The following is an 18,173-nucleotide window of genomic DNA, read 5'->3' as shown; positions in this document are numbered from 1 at the left end:
CGGTGTTGAGGCAAGATAGAGACGTGGAATTATGCGTCCTTCAGGTCTACCACTGCAAACCAATCTTGATGCCGAACGCAAGTTAGAATGTGTCTTTGCGTGAGAATTTTTTAAGTGATTCTGTGCAAGGCCTGTTTGAAATCTCGCAAGTCGCCGTAAAAACTCGTAAACCGCTGCCTTTCTCTTACTTCATCTTATGATGAAGTAAGGGCTGTAGAAACCCTTCTTCATCTCGGCTGGAGAGACAGGCTCTATCGCGTCTTTGAGTAAAAGTTTGCAATCTCTGCACGCAACTGAATCGTGTAGCCGAGTCGGATGGTCCTGGCCAACCAACGTGACGGGTTGGGAAGTGAAAGCCACACGTCCAAGCTCCACGCGATGGGCACTAAGGGACGATCATTTTCGACGTACCCGTCAAGGCTTCTCAGCGGGGTGGAGCAGGTAGTATGGTGTCGGGAGGCAGAAGCACGTCCCGAGGCTCTGGTGCTAAGAGAAGACTCAAAGCACTTACACCCGGCAGGGGGCGGGTTAGTGACTGAGGAAGAGGTCCCATGTAGGCGTCCTCTGGACTCGTCATCCTACAAGCCTTGGAGGGGAGCGCGGGGTCATCCTCAATCCCGTGGGAAGAATCCTCTTTAAGAAGGAAAGCCGTGACTGCAACCTTGCCATTGGTAAGGTTCTCGCAGTGAGAACACGAACCATCCACAAATGCTGCCTCGGTGTGATCGCTGCCCAAACACACGAGGCAGCGTCTGTGACCATCAGGAGCAGAGAGAACTCGACCGCATCGAGGAACTACACAGGGACAGAAGGGCATCTTTATTAAAGACGTAGATCCAACAGCATACACTCTTGTAGAGATGAGTGAAACAGTCTGTGAATACAGCTCGTTGATCACACAACCTCTCCGCTCCGAAGGAAAAATCTGAATGGACAGACGCATATTTCCCTCCCTTATACACACATGTCCGGGGGAGGGACGTGCAAATTATGTCTGCCAATTTCCCATTGGCCTTTTCTCAAGTTCAGAGATGCGCAAGGCTCTCAAGAGAGACCCCTAGTGTCGCTTTTTCGACACAATGTCGAAGTGAGCGACAGACGGGGAACATTAATTATTCAAGTGTGTTGCATTCTGGGAACACCAGCTTGGAAAATTTACTTAATTTACTCAAATTAACACATATGACAAGGTTTTCTACTTTAGAATTGATACATGCCTATGGATTGTAAAGATTATAAATCACAGTCATAAATAATATTTACTTAAAAACTAAAGCAATAATTTCTACATTTTTGAGTACAAATGTAGAATTTGCTTAATATTTTCAAGTTCACCGTTAAACTAACGTATTCAATTTAGAAAGTACTTAATCTTTTCTCCTATATTTACTTCACCACACACACAAAAAAACAAATTCAGTGTTGTGGACTGTTTAGGATTTTGCGTTACATGTAGTGCGTTTTTATGGAAACAGACTATAACAACACGTTACGATACGACTAGCGTGAAATTTTGTTTACCTGATATTCACTTAATTGTGCAGACATTCTTTTTTTTCTCGTCATATTTTCGTCAACAGTATGGTCTAATTAAAATCCTTTGATTATTGTCATGATGCCTCTTTTCTGCCCAATCTTCATTATCCTTGATGAAATCATAAAAACCCTTCAGCAACACACATTTTCATCAGTAGTTTCGTTGACAAGATAAACACTGCTGTTATAATTAAAAGATCTTGCTTTTATTGGGGAATTGTAACGGAAATGCAAAGTGACAGACTGTATGTAATCTACGAAAGCTACCACACACTTTCAAAAGAGTATGAAATGTTTCTAATTCTGTTCCTGAGAAAATAATTGATTTAAGTACAATTAAGGCACAACAGAAAATACAACACTCAATTTGATTGTCACACAAAAATCTGCAATCATGTGGCTTTGATTTCCAAAGTGTTTTATAAAAATAAAAAAAAACAGCTCCAACAGTCCAAAGAAAAAAGAAAAGTTCAAACTTCAAAACAAATTTAAAAAAGAGAACCAGTTCTAAAACAAAAAGATTGCCCACGGCTCATAATTCCTCCTTGTGTTTTTCTGCTTTAGAGTCTTTAGCCTCTGTGCTCTTTGGCTTAGTTTTCTTGTCATGGGTAGTTTTTTTCACAGTTGCTTTATCTGTCTTCTTGGCAACTGGTTTCTCCTTTTTGTCTGATGTTACAGGTTTTGTTTTGCTGGCTGTCTTTGATTTCTTTTTCTCTGCTGTTGTGTTTTTTGTTTTGTCTGACTCTTTGATTTTTGTTTTGTCTACATTAGCTTTTGATTGGCTCTCTGTTTTGGTTGGGTTTTTTGATGCTTTGGCTTTTGGTTTTAGGTTTTTGTTGACTACTTTGACATCAATCTTTTTCTCTGCTTTTTTGTTGTCCTGCTCATCAAGGGTTTTTCTGGAATGTTCTGTAGGTGTGCTTGTCTTTTCTTCTAGTTTTTTAGTTCCTCTAGTCTCTTCTGGCTCTGCTGTTTTAACAGGTGTTGCTCCTTCTGGTTCTGAGGTTTTTTCTTCACTGTCCTTTCCTGTTTTCTGGACATCAGATTCTAGTGGTTTTGACAGTGTTTTCAGAAGGTCTTCAACCTGTAAACGCTCCTATGGACCCCAAAATGCAACAAGGTTAGAACACTGATGTACGAGACACCCCGAAGCACCCTCCGCCCCCCTATAAGGGCCCCCCCCCCCCCAAAGGCACGATGAGCCATTTACATTATGGTTAAATTTGCTCATATACAGTGATATTACTCTGCATTTAAGCAGCATGTAGTGACAAATACACAGTGTTTTTACATAGTTCTGATTTATTTTTCTGACTATTAGCACTGCTATTTTGCAAGTGCACACATTATATCTGTCTGTTCAAGTAGACCCCGTTTACACCTGGTATTACGATGCGTCTCTAGTGATACGATCACATGTGGTCAGGTAAGACACATCACTGTTTACAACTGGTCATTTAAATACGCCTCCTGTGACCACATGTGTTCAAATTTGGAGGGGAGGGTCTTTGTTCAAGACACATCCATCAATCACTGTGTCAGTGTATTACTGCGTGACATTAATGCGCAACAAAGTCAGTAAAGACAAAGAAAGCGCAAAAAAGGCGCTTTCCCCCCCCTTTAAAGTTGCTCGTAATCTGCAAAATGTAAACTCTTCTTTAAGCGCAGCGGTTGATTGACATGTGAGGGATAGCGCTTCACTACCGCTGGGACGCATACAGGGCGTATTGGTGTTTACACCTCAATTGTGATGTGGTCACATGCATTTTTGACCACATTCGTATGTGGTTTTTGTGATCTGATCACAAATCATTTTAGATCCTGTTTAGACCTGTATTTAGGGCTGACCACATGTGATCAGATCACCCGAAATGCATCTTAATACCAGGTGTAAACGGGGTCGTAGTGTAATTATTTTGCCTCTAAATGTGTCAATCACTGGAACTCGCTGCTAAATAAAAAATAATGTTGAAATTACAAATTATACTTACCTTCTCATTTTTATGAGGATCTTGGGTAAACCGAAGTGCAAAAGCACACCTCTGGCCTTTGGTTACTGCTGTAACTCCATGAGGGTTCTCCTGTCCTGCTCCAAAACCAACAACTCTACCACACTGAGGCTTCACCACAGCCTGGAGAGATGATAGATTGAAAATATTGGTTTCTGACTGAGTTTTAGGAGAATTAATGCCCCAACAGTTTGATGAAATTACAGTGAAAATTGTATAGAAAAAAGATGCAGTGAATGGTCACTGAGGCTAAGATTCAGCCAACCAAAATTTTGTGTTTCACAGAAGGAAGTCATATGAGTTTGGAACAAAATGAGGGTGAGTAAATTATGAAAGAATTTTCATTTTTTAGTCAATTATCACTTTTAACTACAGTAAAGCTACCCATTTAAAAGAGTACTTATCAACACTAAGTAGCTAAAATGTGTTTTTTACATTTTAAATATTTTTAACTGAATATTTATTAAGCTACAAAAAAAAGCATACACAAAATGCAGCACAAGGACTTTTGAGTAATATCACAAATTAATGAATTAACCAACTTATATAAATAAACTCTTTGCTAAAAAGGAATTTGACTTCCCAATGCAACTTGCGAGAGAAAGGTTATTGTAAGAGAGAGTGTTTGATTATCACCTCACTGACATATGACTTCCAGTATTTTAGCATATTGTTTTGACATAATATACTGCTACTTGATTAAAAAAGCTAGTAACCATAAAATGGTGATTTTTATACTGACATGCTACTGAAAAATTAGTAAAGTTGCTACGTTTAGTTAGTTTCTCCTCAACAGTGCTCACCGGTTTGACCAAAAATTATGTTACAGAATTAGAGCTGTCAAACGCATGCGATTAATTAAAAATGTTTATAATGCATCATTTTTCATTTCCCAATTTTGACATAGATTCTAACATTTTATTCAGCTCTGTGTGAGTTCGAAACACTGGTTGGAATAGGACGGAACCTTTGTGATGTGTCCGCCCAGGGACATCCATGGATCCACACACCACAACAGAGATTCTGTGTGTGTTTATCAGCAATTGGGAGGTGATGGAGAAAGTTCCTCTTACAAAACAAACCCAGGTGGAACAAAAATTTTGTACTTTGCATCCTTTGTAAGGCAGCATTTAATTACCACAGAAGCACATCAAGTCTTAACCTTCACCTAACAGCCAAACCTAACAGCTTGTTGGAGTTCTCTATTGGAATGTCTGTTGATGTGCTGCACAAAGTTCTAACAATTTCAATTAAACTGTTGCCTCTGATCTTTAATGATAACCAGAACATTTGGATGAATGGCAGTAGTGCCAGCACTAAAAGCTCTTTTCACTGGAGTTCAAACTTCAAAGCACCGCTCTACACTGGTGTCGAGTGTTGCTTTTAACGTCCTTATGCGACTCATGTGAATTTGACTTTTTAAATGTAATGTTACTTGAACTGGTGCTATTGAAAGTGATAGTTCACCCAAAAATGGAAAAAGAAAATTCTTACCCTCATGCCATCCCAGATTTGCATGACTTTCTTTCTTTTGCTAAACACAAACAAAGATTTTTAGAAGAATATATCAGCTCTGTAGGTCCATACAATTCATGTGAATGGAAGCCAGATCTTTTAAGGTCCAAAAGTCACATAAAGACAGCATAAAAGTAATACATAAGACTCCAGTGGTTAAATATATATCTTCAGAAGCGATACGATATGTGTGGGTGAGAAAAATAGATAAATTGTTTTCATCCTTTATTTTCTGTCCCTGCCCAGTAGATGGCGATAAGCACAAAGAATCGCCAAAAACAGAATATGTTAACAAGAAGAATATGGAGGTGAAGTTACAAGTGGACATTTATAGTAAAAAGCACTTAAATATTTATCTGTTTCTCACCCACACCTATCATATCACTTCTGAAGATATGGATTTAATCACTGGAGTCGTATGAATTAATTTTATGCTGCCTTTATGTGCTTTTTAGACCAAATATCTGGCCACCGTTCACTTGCATTGTGAGGGCCTAAAGAGCTGAGATATTTTTCTAAAAATGTTCATTTGTTTTCAGCAGAAAGAAAGTCATACACATCTGGTCTGGCATGAGGGTGAGTAAGTGATTAAATAATTTTTGGGTGAACTATCTCTTTAAGTGCATTTCTATCTTTGTACTGTGGAAGGTTTTATTTGGAAATTTTAATAAACATTATTGTTACATACTCTTTTGTTTAGTTTTTTTTCCTAAGAAGGAATATTGAAAGTAAAAGAAGTGTATATAGAGAAAATTTCAGCACTTTCAAAATCATACGATTAATTGCAATTACATTTTTTAATGAATTAACTAACAATAATTAGAAATCTTACAGTGACAGTTTTGGCATCCAGCTCAGTAAAGACAACATCTCCCCCTTCAAAGTCGTCATTGAGGTACAAAATGGCACTAAAAGCAAAATAGAATATATTAGTGAAAACACTGTGAACAAAATATCCATAAGACATTAGGTGATCTGTAAGTGGTGTACCTGTAATCTTGATGTGTGTATGCTGATGGATCTTTGATGCACTCATTGAGCTCTGAGATAAGCAGGCAGTTGTTCTCATGCTCTTCCTGTTTCTCTGGATAGAAGGTAACACAAATATGAGACTGAACATGAACTTCATGAAATCAAATAGAATTATGGTCAAGATTCTACAATAATCTTTTCTTTTTGCGCCACTAAGAGCAACAAATGGAATTACAACCTGATCAATTGAGCAGCCCTGATTTTAATGTACATAACAACATTGGCTCAACATAAGAATTTAAGGCCAGTATTAGACCAAATATGTAAACAAAATAAAATTTAAGCAACTGACAGTTAAATACCCCTAACAAAAAATAATCTAGAGTTCTGGCAAAGTAGCCTCAATCTTTCTGCATATTTGCCACCCTTTATTTTCGCATGCAAATGGGCATGTGATTCGCCGCAAATGTCTTTGGCGATAGTGGTGAACCAGCAGCAAACCTTTGGCAAAAATGGACAATCTGCCAAAAGTTTGCAGCAAAGCACATTTGCATGTAAAAAATAAACAGTGGCAAATTTGCCAAAAATTTGCCATGAACTCTTGATTTTTGTAAGGGTCTAGATCAGACTATACTGTATACCAACAACTTTGTTTACCATTAATGGCAGAGCGGCAGACCAGGTTTGAACTGGAGAAATAGAGGGGCGATTTCAGCCCAAAGTAAGACTCCAGAACCTTGCTGATCTTCTCACTGAGGTCGAAGAACAAATGGGCACTCCTCAAAGGAATCACACCATCCTGTCCAAAGGATCAACATAAATGAAAGGTATTCGCAAAAATAAACTTTTTTCCAAAGAGTACAAAGAGTATCACGTTTTTATTTTAAATACAAAGCACAAATTAGAACATATTTGAAGTTTAATATACAACTATGTGGAACAGAATTTAGGACCAATTCGATTTTACTGTGAAACAAATCTACTCAACATAAGCAAATTAGAATCCAAGCGACGGTCAAAATGTGTCACATCTCGTTAGGACACATTAGCTGTGTTGCACTATCGGGCCAAATGATGCATGCTAGTGCATGCCAGAGCCAGTTGCATTCCCACTGTCACTTCCGGGACTTTATCGTGCCAACAGTCAAACGCCCTGGCTAAGTCAGGTGAGGGGTTTCAGCACCAAAACACACATTTTCCAATCGTTCATATCTAGCTACCAGCATACGTTAACAGATCATCGGAGAATCATCAGGTAATGGTCCGTAGATGACATCAGGGCTCTGATTTCAGTGCTATTGGCCCTGGCTGACCAGTTGATAGCTCTGGATCGCACTGGCCCAATAGTGGAAAAGTGGCTATTGAAAACCCTAATAAGTTGACGCTACTACATTTTTTAAGTAAAATTGTTCCCTCAATTGAATTGAGTAATGGCATCCCCAAAGTTCAACATTGCATGATGTAATTGTTATTTGCCTGGGTAGCTCAGTAGTAAAAATGCTGGCTACCACCCCTGGAGTTCGCTAGTTTGAATCCCAGGGGGTGCTGAGTGACTCCAGCCAGATCTCCTAAGCAATCAAATTGGCCCGGTTGCTAGGGAGGGTAGCGTCACATGGGGTAACCTCCTCGTGGTCCCTATAATGTGGTTTGTTCTCGGTGGGGCATGTGGTGAGTGTGGATGCTGCGGTGGGTGGCCTGAAGCCTCCACACGTGCTATGTATCCATGGTAACGTGCTCAACAAGCCACATGATAAGATGCGTGGGTTGACGGTCTCAGATGCTGAGGCAGCTGGGATTCGTCCTCTGCCACCCGGATTTAGGCGAGTCACTACGCCAATACAAGGCTTAAAAGTGCATTGGGAATTGGGCATTCCAAATTGGGTGGAAAAGTGATCATAAAAGTCATACATTAAAGAGGGTCTTACCTGCAGTGCTTTGAGAACTGTGATGTCCTGGAACATGTTGCTTGGTGAATAAGGGGAGGGTTTTGCTTTATAACCATCATCTTGAAGCGCTGCTGCCTGTGAGGTTTACATTTTTAATAAAACATTAGACTGAAATGTTTTGTTGATTGCAGTAAATACAAACATGACTGATTTCATAAGAATCACAAAAAAAAAGTCTGCTCATCTTGGAAATCAAATAATCAAGAGTCGTGGTCAAGAGTAAACAATTTTGTCAGATAACCTAAAAAAACTCCTAGAGTAACTGGTTTTAATATAACTGACTATCAACCTGACTATTTTAGATAACACCAACTACACATTGTCATTTTTTACAGTGCACTACTAAAGGATGGAAAACGTACATTGGAGAGGTGGTGAAGTTCTCGACACACGCTGTCTGTGGTTATGCCATCCAGAACGACTCGTTGTGAACCATTCAGGGCCGTGGATGTCATGGTTTCTGTTATGTCATCAAACGGGAGATTGTTGCCAGTTGTTGGGGTAGGGGTTGGAATAATATCTGCAATAGCACCAGTTGGGTAGTACTGAATAATTTAATCAGTATTGAACTAGGACAGGTACATGAACTGGAGGATTCGGTCATGTGAGCAGTTTATCCCAACACCAACTGTATGCTGAATTTGACCGATTCTGCACCAAAATTCTTACCTTCTTTTACCACCTTGGTAAGGTCTGATGATTCTTTGCTCTTTTCTACAACAAGTGTTTCGATCTCTTTCATCAGGTTACCAATCTCCTCTGTAATACGTGCAGCTGTCTCTTTGTCCGCCCTATGTGCAAGAAAACACGTAAACAATAACAGAACAACTAAATTTCATCTCATGAATATTCTACTGTTTGAAACAAAAAGAATGTACTTTTGCTTGTCTCTTAATTTCTTGGGCATGACATCCTCAGGGGTCCATGTGTCCTGAGATCGAATGAGATAAAGATGATTTTATGACTTGTAAATGAACGAAAAACATATATGGAAAGTTCTGGGCAAATATGAATACACTTACTGGATCCACAAATGTTTTACTAAATATTTCATAGCCGAAGTAAAGCAGCTCTTTTTCCAACAGAGACCTCTTGATATGCAGTGTAACAACCTGCAAAAAATAAATAAAAGAAATGCATGTTGTGTTCAAATTGAATGAAGCTAATTAGTAGTGTATTTCGTCTTTTTGTCCAATTTTCAAATATGTTTTGCTTCAAATCAAAGTTTGTAATGTTGTGATTCCCCTCTGAGTTGGATGGTTCTTTTATGAGTGAATTAATGAAATCCCTATGGGAAAAAAGAATGGGAAATATACTCCTGGAACCAAGATGGCTGAGAAAGTTGGCCGGTGCTGTTGCGCTCTATTGGGTGGACCAGCTACAACAACCTAACATTGTGACAGTGAGTTTTGCATGGGTAAGAAGAACATGTGAAAACCTGGTTTCTGTATCCGTTAATTCCTCGGTTTTCTCCACTACTTTCTAACCTAGTTTTTCAGATAAATTATTGAAAGACTTACATTTGCCATATTTTATTAACTGATTGGACAAATAAAAACAGCTGTAGAACAAAAGCATGTTTGTGTATCAGTGCCATCAGCAGCTACTCTTAAAAAAATATATATTTTTGCTGCTCGTTCAATTTACTTAATTAAAATAAACTTAAGCAACACATTTCTAGAATGTTTTTTATTTCATTGCGTTCTATCCATTTAAACTTGTAAAATAAAAGTTTACTTAATCAATTTGAGTTGGGACTACATTTAGTACTTTTAGTGGTGCTAATATAACATTGATAAAACTGGGCAGGGTTTTCCATTTCCAAACATGCTTGGCATAGATATGCCAACAAGAGTTGAAATTAAGTGTCATTTTAATCTTTTTTGAGCAAGATGAGAATATGTAATTTGATAATGTTTAATGTTCTGTTATATTTGAATTTACAAAGAATTATGCTGGAATTTTTGGGGTTACCATTGTGGTGAAGAATGGCGCTTGTGCTTAGGTTCAGGATGGACTTCAACATTAAAGCAATACTTGATTTGAGTGCTGGTTAGCTCTATAAGCAATTGCTATTAATTGACAGAGCAACAGTTTCATTCTCCTTACAGTTTTTCACCTGACATATACTAATGAATAATGAAATTAATTAAGTTGGACTAACATAAGACATTTTAGTAAATTGAGTTTGACAAATCTAAAGAAGTTTAGTTAAAACTACTATAGTACATTTAATTTGCCCTATTCCAAATTATTCCTAAATTATGTTGGCTCCATGAAATTGACTTAATATGAACAAAAAACATTAAATTACTTGTAAAAAAACGTTCTACAATTAATTTAAGTAAGGGTAATGACTTTTTGAGTGTACCTCTCTAGCAGAAATGTTGGCAGCTTTGTCCTCTCCCAACACAGCAGAATAATATGCTATATTCTGCGCCATGACCTCATCCTCAGGATGGAACAATAGGTAGGTTTTAGCACACTCGATGGCTTGCTCGTATTTCTCACCTGAGAGAGAAACAAATGGATTGAAACTATAAAAGTGAATTCAAACTATATTATACACCATAAATAATCCAACATGCACTCCAAACATTCTGCAGTTCACAATAATGAAAAACTTTATTAGCAACAACCCAGGGCCTCTAAATGTCATGCAAACTTAGTTTCAGGGAAAAACTAAATTTCCAAAAAATAAAGTTACAATTTTATATGATAAATATTGTGCTTAGTAAAATATTATGCTGATAGAGACAGTGTTTATGTATTTTATGTAAAAGATCTAATTCAAAAGAATGATTTATTCGCAAATCAGTGATTGCTAGTTCTGATTCCAAAACGTTGACAGAAAATTCAGGACATACAACATGATTTTGAAATTTGTATTCCTTTTTTTTTCTGAAATCAACATTGATATTGATAATCATGACATTTAATTGCCATTGTTATTGACTACTGAAATTTTTGTATTGTGACAACACCACAAGGCACTGTTCATTGTAAAGCTGCTTTGGAACATAATGTATTATGAAAGCGCTATACAAATAATGTGAATTGAATTGACTGTTGCGTACTGTTATAGTATGAGAACTGAAGATAGTTAAAATGCGATGGCAAGAAATCTTCAAAAGGTTTCTCTCTTCCAGCGGTTGATGCCAGCTCCATCGCACAGTTCTGCTTACAGCTCAAAACGTGCAGGTAATGATCTGTAATCAAAGCAAATACAAGCACATGAATGCCTCACAAATTCATATTTACAACCAATTTAGTGTAACAGATATTCATACAATGAACACAGATATAAAAAACCACATCAAACCAAAAATATTAATATCACAAAAAAATGATCTCGTAGAGTAGGAATCCTAAACTACTACTTAAAAAAAAAATGCTGAAAGTAGTTTGAAATGAGTTTCTTAACTTAAAATGAATATGTAATATCAACACAAACAATTTGTGTAGAAAAACCCTAGTTGAATTTGGAAAACCCAACAAAGTTAGACGTGTCAATGTAACTTATTTTTCATGTTCAAACTTGTGATATTGAATATAATCATGCAAAAGAAATGCTGGTTGGAAAAGCTACAGAATATAGTTTAGTAACTGTGCTATGGTTAGAACAGCAAATATTAAATGAAACAAGCCATTAATGTCATGTAAGACCTGTCCTCATTGTTAGTTCAAGCTCATCTCTTCACCATTATGGTAACCCCCAAAACTCCAACATAACAAAAAATCTTCTAAATCTCAACATAAAACATTAAACACTAACAAGTACACCCCTTTATACTCATCTTGCACAAAAACAAATTAAATAACACTTAATTTGAACATTTACTCTCCCTGTTGAGACCCATGCAAAGCATGCTGGGAAATGGAAATCCCTTGCCCAGTTTCAACAATGCTACATTAACACCACAATGGCCCTGTTTCCGCCTGGTATTAAGATGCGTTTCGGGTGATCCGACCACATGTGGTCAGCCTTAAATAGAGGTCTAAACACGATCTAAATCATTTTATGATCGGATCATACAAACCCCATGCAAATGTGGTCAAAAACGCATGTGACCACATCACATTTGAGGTGTAAACGCTAATCCATCCTGTGAGCATCCTGGAAGCAATAAAGCATCACCCCTCACCTGTCAATCAACCGCTGCGCTAAGACAAGAGTTTAAACTTTGCCTGTTAGAAGCGGCTTTAAAAGGAAATAACCGTCCGATCTGAAAATTTAAAAAAGCGAGATTCACAGAACTTCTTTAGTGTGTCTGATATTAACACAGATGACAATGACACGAACACCAAAAGCTCCTTTAATACATGTTATCCACTAAACTAATGGATAATTCTGCTTGAAATGTTGCGTTTGTGCTTAGATAAAATTTCAACTACATCCGGGACGTCTTTACTTACTTTGTTGCGCTTTATTATCATGCAGTAACACACTGACATAGTGACTGAAATATGTCGTCATGAAACAGAGACCCTCCCCTCCAAATCTGAACACAAGTTGTCACAGGAGACTCATTAAGTTGTCACAGGAGACTCACTTTACCAGATGTTGTGATTGGATCACCCCAAGACTATTGAAATACCAGGTGGAAATGGGGCCAAAAGGTATTCATGAATCCCCAACTTCATGAATTGTTTTCTCAGGACTGAAGTAAGAAGGATAAGAGCAGAAGTCTACTTGCCTGTCATGGATTGAAAGAGGTCAGCATTGTACTCCATGTAGTTGTAACCGTCATAATCGAATGCCCCCTCGCAGAGAACTCTGCACTCCTCATACACAGTAAAGTATTCTTCAACAGCGGCCTCAAAATGCTCGATGGCTGGGGCAAATTCTTCCGCACTGTAACGCATCTTGCCTTCTAAAAATTCTGCCTGAAAATGTCACCATGTCAATGTTATTTATTGTCAAGCAAAGTTACTTTTAGTCAATTATATTTCAGCATCATAAACATGTTTTACAGGGCTTAAAATGCAGCTGTCAGAGTGCATGAATTTTTTTACCATGTGCGGTCTCTCCTCCAGGTCTTTGAAATCTGTCTCTTGCACTCCGGCCATCATCCTGTAGTACTCTAAATTCTGTTTCATCTCTGCATGGTCGGGATTTGCTATGAAAAATGTATTTGCTGCTGCCACCGCCTGCTCAAGCTTGTTTATCTGCAAATATACAGAGATGAAAATTATTATATTTACTAGAAAGGACTAGTGATTAAGTAACCTGTTCCTGTTTTAAGGAGTGAAAAACAACTGCAAATGATTCAGTCCGTGCAGGAGCTGTTGAATGATTCACACTGAATCACGAACTGATTCAGCCCGTTTTGCTAACCCGTTTGACCTATGTTGACCAACAGAACTGATGCAAAAAAATATTTCGTTCACAAATTAGGCATCACTACTTTTGATTGTAATCAATCAACAGAAAATACGGGACGTATAATAACATGATTTTCAGTCCCAGGCATTATAGTAAGATGTGTACAAATACTTTGTTAGGCTACTTCAGTACAGTTTATGAACATTTCAACTTTACTCAAGTATGAATATTTATGTCGAATTTACCTTTTACATTACTTCAAAAACTTTGAATAGAAAATTTATGCTTTTACTCCAATACATTTCTCCAGACCCATTCGTAACTTTTGCGACTGAACACCGCAAAAAAAAAAAGAACTTAGCTGCAAACAGAAACTACATGTCACTCTGTAATAGTGATGTCCGATTTGCGGATTAATTGTTTGATCATTCCATCCCCCCCAATTCATTCACTAGCCTACAGCACTGCCAAAGTCTCTTTTATGGCAAGTCAGTCCACTCAATAGCCATTTTTGAAACGCTTCCGGGAAGCTTTTTTATATGGTTGCAAGCGGCATAAAAGTACACCTCAGAATATCTACTTGAATGGGGAAAGACAGAATCTCCAAGTCAAGACTACGTTCAAAGAACATGTTACTAATCAGCAGTTAAATCTGACAACAACTGTATCATAAATGATGCATCTTTGGCTCAGATAACACTAAATAACACTATTTTTCAGGCTTGTCCAGCTACTGCGCATTCTCGATTTGACAGGTGATGTCTGTATCTAAAAGGTGGTTGGCTCTCTTTTCTACATAGGACATATATATCTGATTTATCCCATTCATATTAATACAATTGATCCATCTTGGGCTAAACAGTCTTTGGCATTACCACTTAACAAGGTTGCTATGGGTACTATCATCTGTGACAATATTTATTCCATTTATTTGTAGTTAGCTGCTGGAAGCAATTTTTTTTTTCAATTATATGCAACAAAATTTCCCACATCCTGAAATATATAAATTAAATACGTGTCATGAGATACCTCACCGGCCTCTGTGACAGCTCTAGACTCTATAAAGAGTGAAAAAAGTGTGTCCGCTCTCCCTTTTTGCCTGTCAATCATTTTGCACATTCTCTTAGTATTTAAGTTGCACAAATTTTGCTGCTGTTTTTGACAACCTCTTCTGCTCGATCTCAATAAAGCTAATTTGGTATCGCAAGGTTTTGGAGCGCAAGGTTTTTGAAAGAGGGGCCATGGCAAATTCAGTAGCTCAGCTTTTGCAAATCCCAATAAAATTGCTTACAGCTCCTTTAATTAAGCAATAAGGCATGAGAGGCAGTGCTATATTGCGAATATAGTCACGGCTGAAGGGTGTTGTTGCCTGCAACACCTTCAGCTGTGACCCGTGTATATATTCACAATATGGCACAGCCTCGAGTGCCTCATTACTTTTATGAAACGGTCACTACATAAAAATATTAAGGACACAAATGTAAATTAAAATTTTATATTTTGCAAATAAAATCATAAAATGCCATCCTTCCGCCAGAAAATATAGTCCCTGGCAGTATGCAGTAAACAGAATGAACTGCAAGAATAACTGTCGGCTATGGGTGCTGCGGAGTGATACAAACAGAGGTTCCGTGAAGAGGTCAGAAATGTGCTTTATCATGAATAAATCACGGCTGTTGACCAATAAGCATTCAGGACCGGAACTATCCATTATATAAGTGCATTTAATATCAGTAAGCTACATTGATACGTCAGACGTTTTCTCATGAGCTACTTTTACTTGAGTACATTTTTAAAACTTTTACTTAGGTATGACTATGTTGGGTACCTTATGCATGGAGAGCGTTAGAACTACAATTGTGTTTTAAAAGCGCCTTATTCCATATTGAACAATTATTAAGCACCAATGCAGCTCTTTAGTGTAGGAACCCATGTTTTTGTTTTTTTTTAATGCATGGGAATATGCAGATAAGTAGCCTACCATTACTCTGATAGGGGTAAGACATTTCATAATTTTAATAGATTTTGTTTTGTAAAAGCATAAGAGTTCTAGAAGTATCTGAGTCGGCAAGAACACTTTGCAAGGCTCCACCTAAAGACGTGGCACAATAAAAAGGGGGGGGGGTGACGTGAAAACGCTTCTCATACATTTACCCATTCCATGACATTTGCATTCTTTACAAAACATTAGCACAAAATAAAAGCACTTGTTAACATTTAACCGATGCAAATATGTATGCATTAATACAACATATCTGATGCAAAAGTTCTTAGTACCAAAAAAAGGATGCAAACGCGAAGCAAGCTGTTCCAACGAGCTGCACTGATTTTATCTCATTCATTTCTTCTTTTTTAATCTTTGTATTTGATTTTTTTTTTTTCTTTTTTTTTTTTAACAAAAGGCCCTGTTTACCTTAAAGTAAGCCACTTGAAGATAATTATAAGGCGTTCTCTTCTTAAACTCCAGTTCAACAGTCTCGCTAACTTTATGAAGTGTCGGTGGTCCCAGTTTCTCCACTTCACATGCACTCACACATTCGGCCCGTTTAAGAATCCTCTGGAAAAACGCTAAATCTTCCACGGCACCAGTTCCTGGGACGGGTACACCCAGACCTGGAAAATGATCACCGAAAGCGGTCTGATTTGCGCAGGATACTCGGCAGTGCGTCTGGACTCTACGCAACGTCGCTTTATTCCGCAAAGCTCTTTCCATGTTCAGAATAACAGACAGCCAGTCCTGCTTATAATAAGCCTCCACCGCATTGTCAAAAAGCAGATCGTATGGCTCAAATATCCAGTTCATCTGTGTACTGAACGTGAAATGAATAGCGGAGAGGATTGAAATCAAGGACAGTGAGGTCCACATCTTGAAGACTCTGGGCCTGTGAGGTAGAGCTCGGTTTGGGGATGTCGGAGGTTCTTCTGAACTTTGTGGAGAGGGAGGAGCTCCAGAGCTGTGAAGGCCTGTGTTTCCCATAGAGAAGTGAGACATGTCGGACAACTTTGCAAATCTGGATTCAGACTCAAAATTAAAATATTGGAGTTACTATTGAGGCGTTTTGGTCTAAATAAAATAAAGTAGCCTACATATGTTCCCCATGTGTTTTCCAATTTATTGCCTTTGACAAAAATGGGAAGTCTCAATCTAAACTGCAACAACATGAATGAATTGGGCTGGAATATACCCTACTAGAAGGGATTTTTATTTATAGAACTTTAACAAAATACATGAATTGCCTTGGTATACTACCAATGTAAAGATATGTAAATTTGTTTATTTTTTTAGAAATGTGACATTAAAAAGCCTGATAAATGTTGATAAATTGACTTTCTGAATGCAAGAAACTTTACATTGCATCTGCTGTTTTTAACCAGAGGCAACATTATGGGTAACATTATATAGTAAGTTTCTTGGTCCCACTATATATTAGGTGTCTTGAATTACTACTAACATTAAAATTCATACAATACAATATATTTATTGTGTAACTACATATTGTTCAGTAAAGATTCTCTAAAAACAAACAAACAGAACAAAACAAAACAGAAAAATCACATTTTTCACTACTGAGGTTGAGGTTTGGGTAGGTTTAGGAGTAGGGTTATGGATATGGTAATGTATGGGGTAGGTTTAGGACTAGGGTGGGGTTAGGGGTAGAGGTTAGGGTTAAGGAAAGAGTTGGGGTATGGTTATGTTTATGGTTAGGTTAACAGTGTAGCCTAACTACAGACCTAATTAAATGCAGGCACTTTAAATGTAAGTACAATGCATCATAGTATGTAGGCCTACATATGAAGTACATTATATTAGATGCCTAAGTAGCCTACATTTGAAGACACCTAATATAAAGTGGGTCCAGTTTTTCTTTTCATTTACTTACGTCATGTATTTTCAACTGTTGAATATAAATGCATTGATTTGATCACACAGTATTGTAATCTAAGCATTATATAATGTAATCATGTTTATTAATGTTTTCATGAAATTGACAAAAGTTGAGTTGCAAGTGCAACCATTATGAAAATTATGTTTTCTTCTTGTGTTGAGTCTAAAAAGTAACCAACATGTAGAAAGAAATAGTGTGCCTTATATAGAGTACATTATTTACTTATTTATTTTCATTTACTAAAAGTATAGGCTACAATAATATTTTTTATTATGGGGTCTGACATTTGTGGCATTCAATATGTCAAATAAGGATTACATTTAATAACAGAATGAACATTTGGTGATCATAATGTAAGTTATATGAGCATCACACACTGGCTTTCTAAGTTTCAGCAAAATTATAACATAAGCACAATTAAAAATTTATCAAAACATAAAAAACAGCTTGCATAAGTTAGAAAAGGTAACAGTAAAGTTCAACAGTGTAGTGCAAAACATTAACTTTTACAGGCTTGTAGTTTTTTTAAGCAGGCACTTATCATATCTTGCATGTTTTCCCACATGATTATTTCCAATACTTTAACCATTTATGTGGCTCTCTCAACAACAACAAAAATGGGTCAACTTTCCTTATTGTAATGGCAATGTACTGCTCTTATTATTCATCGCTCATTGTGAGCAAGCCAAGCATTAAACAGGCTGAAACTGCTTAAATAAACTAGCAAAAAATTTGCAAGAATTTAATATAATAATGATGATGAATAAATAACAGAATAAAAGCATGGAAAGTGAAATTGGCTAAAAAGATGAAAAATGAAATGAACAGAAAAAAAGCTTGCATACTTAAATGAAGAAATATAAAATAAAAGTAATCAGTGAAGTTCAAAAACGTAGTAAAAAAAAAAACTTGTACAGACTTGTACGTTTTGGTTGTATAATAGCAAGTACGCTACTTTCATAACTACAGAAATCTCACGTTG

At 37.2% G+C, this 18,173-nt stretch overlaps 1 protein-coding gene across 2 annotated transcripts; it reads right to left on the bottom strand.

The window, feature by feature from the left end:
• Positions 1–1,740: 1,740 nt before the first annotated feature.
• On the bottom strand, positions 1,741–16,218 carry p3h1 (prolyl 3-hydroxylase 1). Of its 2 annotated transcripts, none has more exons than XM_052101601.1 (15): positions 15,718–16,218; positions 12,995–13,147; positions 12,676–12,865; positions 11,056–11,187; positions 10,350–10,489; positions 9,001–9,090; positions 8,857–8,909; positions 8,648–8,769; positions 8,341–8,498; positions 7,958–8,053; positions 6,690–6,831; positions 6,051–6,144; positions 5,893–5,968; positions 3,528–3,668; positions 1,741–2,632 (listed from the first exon to the last, which is right to left on the bottom strand). In XM_052101601.1, the coding sequence occupies exons 1-15, from the start codon at positions 16,168–16,170 to the stop codon at positions 2,069–2,071; spliced, it is 2,604 nt and encodes an 867-aa protein (XP_051957561.1). In that variant the 5' UTR covers positions 16,171–16,218; the 3' UTR covers positions 1,741–2,068. The 2 variants fall into 2 exon arrangements, with proteins under 2 accessions (XP_051957561.1, XP_051957562.1); XM_052101602.1 differs by having other exon boundaries at positions 8,341–8,438.
• Between the last annotated feature and the right edge of the window lie 1,955 nt (positions 16,219–18,173).

The sequence above is a fragment of the Xyrauchen texanus genome, chromosome 32 (genome assembly GCF_025860055.1).
Source record: "Xyrauchen texanus isolate HMW12.3.18 chromosome 32, RBS_HiC_50CHRs, whole genome shotgun sequence".
Lineage (NCBI taxonomy): Eukaryota > Metazoa > Chordata > Actinopteri > Cypriniformes > Catostomidae > Xyrauchen > Xyrauchen texanus.
The sequence above is the reverse complement of the archived record's forward strand: the minus strand, read 5'-3'. Positions and strand labels throughout refer to the sequence as shown.

Excerpts from the sequence above, each read along its gene's own strand:
- p3h1 (XM_052101601.1), bottom strand. The coding sequence starts at position 16,170 with ATGTGGACCTCACTGTCCTTGATTTCAATCCTCTCCGCTATTCATTTC. Across the intron at positions 13,148-15,717 it reads TTCAAGTGGCTTACTTTAAG|ATAAACAAGCTTGAGCAGGC; the intron begins GTAAACAGGGCC and ends GTATATTTGCAG. Across the intron at positions 11,188-12,675 it reads CCTCTTTCAATCCATGACAG|ATCATTACCTGCACGTTTTG; the intron begins GCAAGTAGACTT and ends CTTTGATTACAG.